The 10,733-nt window shown below is 43.8% G+C and overlaps 1 protein-coding gene across 1 annotated transcript in view; it reads left to right on the top strand.

The window, feature by feature from the left end:
* Nucleotides 1-10,733, top strand: part of ANKRD29 (ankyrin repeat domain 29) — a 48,162-nt gene that overhangs the window by 19,013 nt on the left and 18,416 nt on the right. Inside the window, exons 5-7 of the mRNA XM_010828988.1 lie at nucleotides 350-448; nucleotides 3,540-3,638; nucleotides 6,780-6,878. Coding sequence (XP_010827290.1) covers nucleotides 350-448; nucleotides 3,540-3,638; nucleotides 6,780-6,878 — 297 coding nt within the window. The remainder of the gene's footprint in view (nucleotides 1-349; nucleotides 449-3,539; nucleotides 3,639-6,779; nucleotides 6,879-10,733) is intronic.

The raw sequence follows: 10,733 nt of genomic DNA, 5'->3' as shown, positions 1-10,733 counted from the left end.
TGGTCCAATGGTTGGGACTCCACGCTTCTACTGCAAGGAGCGTGAGTTCAATCCCTGGTCAGGGAACTAAGATCCTGCATGCCATGCAGTGCAGGCAAAAACAACAAAAAAAGAATTTTCCCATTCTAGCCCAGTTTTCTCATCCAGACCTTGTTACATCTTAAGGTTTCTGGAACCCAGCATTCTCCACACTGGTCACTTAACCTGAGCAAGGAACAGTCTGTTCAAATGTAATCCCTTCAGGCTAGAGGTTTGTATGTAAGGATTTTGTTTTGTTTTGCTGCAATCATGTCAATCAAATGAAATGTAACCAAATATCTTTTAAAACCAGCCCCTCTCTCTCTCTCAGTCAGGTACAACCGCCCTTTTCTTTGCTGCCCAACAAGGACATAATAACGTCGTGAGATTTCTCTTTGAATTTGGAGCATCCACTGAATTTAGGACCAAAGTAAGAGACTTTTCTTGATTTTATACCCTAGTGAAGAATTTCAGCAGTTATAAGTATTGATTTCTCTTCATTTATAGTATGAATGTTTGCTATTATGTTTACAAGATTCACAAGCCTAAGAAGTTGGGTTTCACAGGGTTAAGTTGTAATGATTCAGGAATAGTCCTAGGAACTCAATTCAAAACATGACATTTTTACCCTGGGCTAAAAATTGGAGAATTTGGCAAGGGGGTGGCTTACATTCTTTCTTGTATTGGTAACTTTCTACTCTGGGACACTAAATTTTGTTATCACAATGGATACAGTACTAGGTGCTTCATGACTTTTCCTGTTCTCTTTTGCTTTTTTCTGCCCCAGGGTTAATCCCAGTGCTGCGATAGGAATTATTGGAAATATTAAGCCAATCCTAGTGAATCTTGAGAGATTTCTAAGGAGGCTTTGGCAGGAAGTTTACTTTCTGAGATGTTGCCACTGAAATATATAACATATGATTGCAGTTCATATGGTTGGGTGAGGAATTATGGTTCTTTCTCAAATAAGTCATTGATTCTTCACATTTGACATGTGAATAAGAAAACCGAGGCTGCAGAAAGATCCGTTTGTCTTCACAATATGATTTTTCATGATAATATTTTATAGCAAAAGAATTTGAACTGTCACATTTTTATAATTGAAAACTTCTGTCTAGCCCAGTCATAAAAAATTCTTGAAAATTTGCCCTAGTTGGAAACTTTTAGGTTTTCTTAATTCATTATATGTGATATGTTGATATCAAGGGAGTTTCCAGTGGGGTTTTTTTCCTGGTAAAACACTATGAAGTAGATCTGAATTTCAGAAAGGGTTTCTGTCTTTTCTAAAACCAGCTGTCAGATTGTGTACATGCCCCTAGGCATGCTGAGTATAATGCACAGTAATCCAAAACACATGTGTTCATACTCTTCGTGTTAATTATCATTTAATTTTTAATTATAAAAGTGACACAACTAAAAATAAAATGTGGAAGTTCTACAAATCTCAGGCTCAACTCTGAACTAAGTCAAATGATTGTGTGTGACCAGATGCTTCATTCTTCCTGGGTAGCAAGTTAGGGCTGGTCTTTGTACATGAGCCAGACTGTGCTACCTTGGAAATCCATGGAACACAGGCCCAGGGCGAGCAACTCCACGTTATTTCCATTAGGACAGCTGCAGGTGGCCAAGAGCTTTCTCTGGGAAGAAGACAGTGTTGGGAAGCTTTGGGTTTTAATACAGTTCTGTCATCCAAAATTGACTTTGTGTCAACAACTGTTCTCATTGTAATTAAACTTGGCGTGCGTGCTAAGTCGTTTCAGTTGAGTCTGACTCTTTGCAACCCCATGAGTTAAAATTAACCAATTTCTTGATGCCCAGCCACCCCACGCCCCAACCATCTCCACTGACCTCAGCCTTCCAATCTCTCTCCTTCATTGCCTACCCTTCAAAATGCCCCTCTTTCCCATCACATAGCCCATCCCTCGCTGAAGCCTTACTCAGTCGCGTGCATCCTCCAGCATCTTGTAGCTATAGCAGTGTTTCTGCAAGGGAGCCCTGCCCCCCTGGCACCTGCACCTCACAGTCACCTCTCATGACTGGTCAAAAGCCTATATCTGGGCCTCACTCCAGATCTACTGAATCTGAGGGTGTGGCTCCAAGGGTAGGCATTTTGAATAAACACTCTATGCCCAAATTTAGGACCCACACTGTCTTATGTTTATGATTTGTATTTCAAAACCAGATTCCACATTCTTGCATTATTATAATTAGCTCAAATGTCCAAATACCCATTCATAGAGCCAAACAAACAACACAGCAATCCTAGATGGAGAAAGAAAAAACCTCAGCCCAGCACCTGAGAAAAACCATTAAGGGCTTCAGTTGACCACAGACTCTGAGTCAGTAGTGTGGTGTGGTTAGAGTCAAAGCAAATTCTAATTTAGGCGCAGAGATAAAAGCAAGAGTTGATGGAACCAAGGAATGTCCCGTCAGACCACGTCTACTTTGCAGTGCTCTGTTGAGTCCTGGCATCCGCATTTTAAGAGGTTTGGACAGATTGGCACATGTTCAAAGGAAAATGCAAAGTAGGAGCGTGCGAAGCATATGGAATATGCTGTAGTTATCCCTGCTCTAAATGCATGGATATCTCGTCCAAGAAGGCAGGGGCCCAGAGAGCAACTCCCTAAATACACCTTATTCTCAGAGGCCTATAACTGGGCAGACCCACAGGAGGAAGCTCGTTACCATTCTGGTAATTCCAAGACACAACTGGTTGGTACAGTCTTTCTGTTCTTTGTTTCCTTTATTGAGAGACAAAGAGACGATTTGCATTTGACATGAGAAATTTCTAAATTAATTATAATAACTTAGTCAAATATCTGTAATGTATCTCGAGCAAGTCACCCGAGTATACAACATAGTAATGTCCTTAAGACAAACTCTAGGGATTTCCCTGGTGGACCAGTGGCTAAGACTCCACACTCCCAATGCAGGGAATCCAGGTTCAATTCCTGGTCAGGGAACTAGATCCCACATGCTGGAACTAAAGGAGTTCTGCTGCTGCTGCTGCTAAGTCGCTTCAGTTGTGTCCAACTCTGTGCAACCCCATAGATGGCAGCCCACCAGGCTCCCCCGTCCCTGGGATTCTCCAGGCAAGAACACTGGAGTGGGTTGCCATTTCCTTGTCCAATGCATGAAAGTGAAAAGTGAAAGTGAAATCGCTTAGTTGTGTCCGACTCTTCGCAACCCCATGGACTGCAGCCTACCAGGCTCCTCCGTCCATGGGATTTTCCAGGCAAGAGTACTGGAGGGGGGTGCCATTGCCTTCTCCGAGAAGAGTTCTAGGGCCACACTAAAAAGATATTGCATGTCGTAACTAAGACCCAGAGCAGTCAAAACAAAACAAAAGATGAACTCTATCACGATTATAAAGAAAAAAGTAAGAGATCAAAGAGGAAAAGTCAGTTTGTTATTATGTATGGGAAATGCCTTTCCAAAATTCTCAGCACGCGAAGAGCATCTGCCTGGTAAAGTTTGTGCCTGCCCTGTTTCTAACGCGTTCATTCTTTGCATGACCGCAGGATGGAGGCACCGCCCTGCTGGCCGCCAGTCAGTACGGGCACATGCAGGTGGTGGAGACCTTGCTGAAGCACGGAGCCAACATCCACGACCAGCTCTATGTGAGTGTGATTCAAGGGGACTTCCGGGGGACACTTGCTCTTTGCCTCAGCACACGTAGCATCACAGTCTAAATTCTGATGCCGGAGGTGGCATCTGAGCCGTCAAGGAAATAGGAGAGTTAACTGGATGAGCCTTTTCTGTGTAGAAATCACATCATCTTTATTTATCTTTGCTCTTTTAAGTCTTTCACACATATGAAGTATTTCACATACCTACACAATTAAGATCTTCAAAAATCATGTGATACGTATTTATTTATAACAAGCCCAGTGTATGGACTTGTTGAAAACCAAAATAAACTCTCCTGTTGTAGAGTTCTGTGGGAGGAAGAACACACAAAAAAAGGAAAAATCAAGTTGTTTGGAAGAGAAGTGAGGCTGGATGGAGGAAGATCTCTGAAATATGTGCATGCCATTGACCTTGAAAGGCATCCCCTGCCAGCGTGGGTCTGTTTGCAGCTAATTGGCAATTAGCACATTACCCAAGTACTCTTAATGGTCGCTATAATTCTGTAGAATTTACGGCAACTGTTATTCTGGTTTTGGAGTAAGAAGTAAAATATGGGGAGATGAAGTGACTGGGCAGTCTTATGGTGAGGAGTGCAAGAATCTCTGCTTCCATTTATCTAGGAGCTGTTTTTGAGGCTATTATACCACCAGACATGAACCTTGGACCCAGGAGCGCTAGACTTTCATAGACTTGTAATGAGATGTGTGGGTGTGAACTTTTCCATTTGAACATCCTTTCCAGAGTCTACATGGAACCTCTGACAGATCACAGGCCTCTTTGAAGTGTAGAGGAACTAGCCTTAGCCTTGGCACTTCAAAACCTGCTCCCACTCTTTGAGCCGATAGCATTCCTTGTACCATGACTGAGCTACTTGACTGTGGTCTTAAGGAGTGATTGTCAACTCTGGCTGTACAGGAGAACCACCCAGGGAGTATTAAAAAATTTCACTCCCTGGGTCCACCTAGGCTTCCCCAGTGGCTCACTGGTAAAGAATTCACCTGCAGTGCAGGAGACGAAGTAGATGCGGGTTTGATCCCTGGGTTGAGAAGATTCTCTGGAGGAGGGCATGGCAGCCCATTCCAGTATTTTTGCCTGGAGAATCCCATGGAGGAGCTTGGCGAGCTGCAGTTCATAGGGTTGCAAAGAGTCGGACATGACTGAAGCGACCTAGTACATAGCACAGCATAGAATTTGTACTATTGGATAACATTCTTCCATAAGGCTCATTGCAGCGGCACTTAACTTTAGAAATGTAGGGTTTCTAAACTCTTCTGTGATAGGGTAACCTAAATATTCCATGCTCCAGAACTTCCATTATACGTTTAGACTTTTACCCTTACCTGAATAGTCCAAAATAAATGTTTCCATTAACAACAGTTGAAATACGGGGCCAGGGAGGAGGCATCAATGATTCCTGAAAGCTATGGAAAATTTGTAGGAGTTAGCACTTCTATGTCACGGAAGCCTTTCTGTGGCAACACAGTAAGGAACAGCTGAAAATTGTATCCCCGTGTCAAACATCTGCTTTAAAATCTGTCCAGGCTGATTAATTTCCTAATGACTGCCTTGGGGGGGTCTGACTGCTCTGCTGACACCCAGTGGAAAGCCGGCACCCTCTACCCGGTTGGACTTGCAGGGAAGGTGCTATGAGCGTGTGGTTAGTGTTCCTGCAGGAGGGGTGGTTATTAGCTGGGAGAACTAGTTTTCCACTGCACATCTGAAAGTAACGAGGCTCTCCCTGTCCTGTGGGTGCTGTCTGCATGGAGAGGGCACCTGGCAGGAGGCATACTCTGGATGGACTGATGTACTTGCTGAAATTAACCAATGGTGTGTCTTTAAGAAAAAAAATGCCCAGAAGATGCAGACATCAAGTTAAAAAGAGAACTAAAGAATTTGGTAACAAGCAGTTACTTTGGGTTTTCCTGCAGGACTGCTTAGTTGGGTGTATAGGTATTGTTGGTGTCTGCCGGCCTGGCAGGGAGAAAGTTCATGGACATTCTTACCAGGGTGGGTATTCTGAAAGCATCTTGTGTTTTAAAGCATAGAGAAACTGAAAGTCTGGAGAACATGGATAAGGCAATACAAAAGAGAAAGCAGTAGGGAATATCTAATTAAAAGGATGGGGCTTCCCTGGTGGTGCAGTGGTAAAGAATCAGCCTGCCAATGCAGAAGACGAGGGTTTGATCCCTGGGAAAATCCCCCCGGAGAAGGAAATGGCAACCCACTTCAGTATTCTTGCCATGATAATCCCATGGACAGAGGAGCCTGGTCGGGTATAGTCCATGGCGTCGCAAAGAATCGGACACAACTGAGTGACTGGACAGCAACAAACAAAAATTAAAAGGATACTGTTCATACCCAATTCGTAAAGGCACACAAAATAGATTTGGGGGATTTGGTTGTTTTTTTGTTTTTTAGTTAACATGTGTTTGTGTGTGTGTGGTTTTTTTTAGAGTTTTAATGTTCTAAAAAAATTTAGATTTTTAATGTTCTAATGTGCTTTCTAGAGCACAGGCTCAATAGTTGTGGCGCACGGGCTTAGCTGCCCCGAGGTTATGTGGGATCTTCCCGAGTCAGGAATCAAACCTGTGTCTCCTGTGTTGGCAGGGGAATTCTTTACCACTGAGCCACCAGGGAAACCCTTTGTTTTTGTTTTTTAAATGAACGACTTAGCTCTTAGTGACAAAAGGGTTGCAGTGGAAAATTGTATTAAGTGTGTATTTTTTTTATCCTAAATAAAAGAGAGTGGACTCTGAGATCACACAACAAAAGCAGAAGGCAGCTAATGAGAAAGCTGTGTGGACAGAGAAAAATGATGACTCTTTGGAAAACCAGAGTTTCGCAACTAGATGTATCATAAGCTCTATGACCAAGATTTTACGGTGTGAACAGTCATTGCATATGTTGTAACTCATCCTTATACAGCGGTCTGTTTTAAACTTTACCTTTCAGCCTGACTTAGTGTGATGTTTTAGAACTAGTCTTCAAAGAATAAAATACCATGCATGTTAAAAAGAGGGAAGGGAGGGGTGGAAGTGGAAACTTGTATTAAACATATGTATCAGTATTATAAGATCGAATTTCTTTTAAAATAAATAATTTCTTAACACTTTACATTTGCTAACTTTCAGGATGGAGCCACTGCACTCTTCCTAGCAGCCCAAGGGGGTTACTTGGATGTGATTCGATTATTGTTATCTTCAGGCGCAAAGGTCAACCAGCCGAGGCAGGTAATGTTTGCGCGTGCGCATGCGTGTGGGGCGGTGGGCAGGGTGGGCTTGCAGTCCTGCAGCAGCACCTGCCTAAGATAACCAGTCAGATCCGGGTCTCTAAAGCCTTTTTGCCTCTGGATGAAAGTTCATCCTTGATCAAGCTTTCTCCTGTTCTTTGCTTTGGGCTCACCAGGCTGACATCAACATTCAATATGTTTGGTGTCTGAGGTCAAGTACATACTCTGCCACCTCCTGATCAAATAAATGTCGGTGCACTGAGGTCAGGAGAGTAGGCTAGACTGGGACATAGGTAAATCAAGGCGGGCCAGGTAGCCTTGCCCTTGCCAGGCCCCTCTGCTGATATGCTGCCTTATCTCTTCCCCACCACTTCTTGTGCTAAGCCAAAGGTGTTCTTAGTGGGTTCTATAGTTTCGTCTCTTGGATTACAGCACTGTTGAGACTTCATTTACCAAAAGCCAAGATGTCATCTGGAGAATCAATTAACTGATACTTAAAGAAAGGGCCACAAGGTAACTAACCAGGGCTTCCCTGGTGGCTCAGTGGTAAAGAATCTGCCTGTAGTGCAGGAGCCACAGGAGACACAGGTTCGATCCCTAGGTGGGGAAGATCCCCTGGAGGAGGGCATGGCAACCCACTCCAGTATTCTCACTTGGAGAATCCCCACAGACAGAGGAGCCTGGTGGGCTACAGTCCATAGGGTCGCAGGGTCAGACATGACTGGAGTGACTTAGCACACGGGCATGCACAAGGTCACATTTATAAACGGTTAAGAACCACCCAAACGTAAGGCTTTATAATTAGCCTCTCTTCTGTCGGAACTATTTCTTCACTAATTCATTTGTTTTTAATGAAACATTTCAGATTAAGGTAACCTTACTTTTAAAGGTAGTTTTCTAGGGAAAAGGGCAAGCTGATGACTTGCCAGGAAATTACACATAGGCAGATTTCCACCGTGATGTGGCCCTGATATGGGAAGGCCTGTTTGCTCCTCAGTGAGTAGCCTTGGGGACCTTGGGGCTTCTCTGGTGGTTCAGTGGTAAAGAAACTGCCTGCCAAGCAGGAGACATGGGTTCGATCCCTAGATGGGGAAGATTCCCTGGAGAAAGAAATGGCAACCCACTCTAATATTCTTGCCTGGAGAATCCCATGGACAGAGGAGCCTGGTAAGTTACAGTCCATGGAGTCACAGAGAGTCAGACATAACTTAGTGACTAAACACCACCAACAACAAATGTAAAATGAGTTGTGTGATGATATGAAAACCAGGAAGTTAAAGAGTAACCCAGCAGTGCCATGGTAACCACAACACACCGCTGCTGTTTTTCATTCCTCAGAAATGAGGATAACCTGGGCGAAGTGCGTGACCCAGCCTGGGAACGGGAGGACCCCACCCTTGGGTCAAGGGTCAAGTGACATGCCTTCCCAACGACTACATCTAATGCAGCTGTTGGAATTGTGAGCATCCGGCTCTGAAAAGATTGTTATTTAGGGAGAGGTGTTTTATAAAATAAGAATCACCATGGCGGTGGGGGGCCTGTGGGAAGCGAGGAAAATTTTTCTTTCTATAGAGTGCACTAACCCCCTTGTACCCTCAAACCATAATCTTTTTACTGCCTTCCCACAGGCTTATAGTTAAAGGTTATCTACCCAGGTCAGACTAGTCCAGATTCTGTCTTCTCTGAAAGAGTAAACTCTACATATTTAATTCCATTTCAAGAAACAAGAAGTGTCAGAAGTACAGAAAAAGTAATATCAACCTCAGCTGACTTTGATGAAAGTTAAAAAGAGGTTAGGGCTTCCTGGGTGGCTCAGATGGTAAAGAATCCACCTGCAGTGCAGGAGATGCAGGTTCAGTCCCTGGGTCGGGAAGATCCCCTGGTAAAGGGAATGACAACTCTAGTATTCTTGCCTGGGAAATACCATGGACAGAGGAGCCTGGCAGGCTGCAGTCCCTGGGGCTGCAAAGAGTTGGACATTACTGAGGGACTAACACTTTCACTTCACTTTCATGAAGAAGTTAAAAAAAATCTAATTGAAAGTTTCCATTAAAATGGCCTGCACATGGTAGACATTTACACAGGTAGGACATTTGGAAGCCAATATTTTATTCTGAAATCTCAGCTGACGCATTGAATCATTGTCTGAATATTCTTGAGTTTACAAAATAAGGACAAGGTATTTGCCTAGTTCAATTTCTTAAAATTTTTGGGTAAATCTGAGTTCTAATTTTTGTTTCACCATCCCATGGAGTCCTGACATTGTATGATACATTATGCCTGGATGTGAATGGAGCTGTGCTGAAATTATTTAGCTAATATTTGGTATGAGCTGCAGGGTATCCAAATGGTAGTAGGCAAGACTTTTCCTTGTAATTCTATCACTGAAGAACTAACTGAACATCCTTTTAGTACTCTTATAACTCTTGTAAGAAGGAGTCATTAATCATAAAGCAAGTCATAGGCAGGTTCGGGAAAGACTAAATTCTTTTCTTCTGTCTTTTTCTTTTTTTAAATTTTTTTATCCCTAGAAATAGCTTGAAAATTTTCCCTTTTAAGTTGTCCTAAATAAAGAGGTCAAAGTCACAGACACACGTGAACTCCACTGTCATTTAAAACCTCATTTTCAGTTCTGTCTATGCGTCCTCACCGAGCTGATATGACTCAGACGTTTTTAATCGGTAGCTGAGATGGCTAATTAGTGTGTTTTTCTACCAACAAGGAGTTTCTCAGGTGGTGCCAGCAATAAAGAACTCGCCTGCCAATGCAGGAAACATGAGTTCCATCCCTGGGTCTGGAAGATCCCCTGGAGAAGGGAATAGCTACCCACTCCGGTATTCTTGCCTGGAAAATTCCATGGACAGAGGAGCCTGGCAGGCTGCACACCCTCGGGTTTCAAAGAGTCAGACATGACTGAAATGATTTAGCACGCCTACCAATATACTTTTCCCATCTCAATTCACACAGCCTATTAAAATGATGCTTTCATGGAGAGGCAAAGGTCGGGCTCTATACCTGGAGATGAGGTTCACCTGTCATCAACTCATCTCTATCTAGTTCTCTTAATGTGCTAATCAGCATTTCTTTGAAACCTGACCAAAAGGTCATCTCATAAAGTGCCTTCTCTAATAGAAGCCTTGGTTTGGACATGTATCCATCCAATCCAAGAGAGATGCTGGGACCCAGATTGGATTGGACCCAGATCCTTTCTCCTGGATTGTAAGCTTGGAGGGCAACCCTGTGGTGGGCACTGGGCAATGTGGAGTCATCAGATGGGTATGGTGTCCTGAGGGCTCTGAGATGGGAGCGGACAGCAATAGGGAGACCCACCTGCTTGCATGTCCTCTGTTCTCAGAAAAGCTGTGTTGACCACCAGAGGACAGCCTGTGGCGTGGGTAGAGTTCCCATGAGGCCTGGAAGGCTGCAGTGCATAGTGATCAGTGACTGGGAACTGGAACAAGGCTCTCATGTAGGGCCCAGGCTCCTGGGCAGGACACCAGTCCCAGGAGCATTCTAGGAGTCAAACCCAGACCTCAGGGCTGGGACCAGGGGTGGGGAAAGTGAACAGCTTGGTGGTTATGGGACTATGGTCAAGGCAATGAAACGTAGTTTCAGTTTTGCTTAGTAACTGTATGACCTCAAGCAAATTTGCTTGCTCTCCCTGAATCTCATTTTTTAAAACTGTAAAACCATGATCATAATGGTATCTTTGCTTTGGGAGTACTGTGAGCGTTAAAAAAAAGTAATCCCTGCAAAACTTCCTGCAGTGGCCAGTATATACCAAGGGCTTAGTGAATGTTAGGTTTTGCGGTTTTCATTCCTAGTCCATCCAGGCCTTCCTGCCTCCCTGGAACAG

This window comes from Bison bison, unplaced genomic scaffold (genome assembly GCF_000754665.1).
Source record: "Bison bison bison isolate TAMUID 2011002044 unplaced genomic scaffold, Bison_UMD1.0 scf7180017864498, whole genome shotgun sequence".
NCBI classification, from domain to species: Eukaryota; Metazoa; Chordata; class Mammalia; order Artiodactyla; family Bovidae; genus Bison; species Bison bison.
This window is presented reverse-complemented; position numbering and strand designations above follow the sequence as displayed.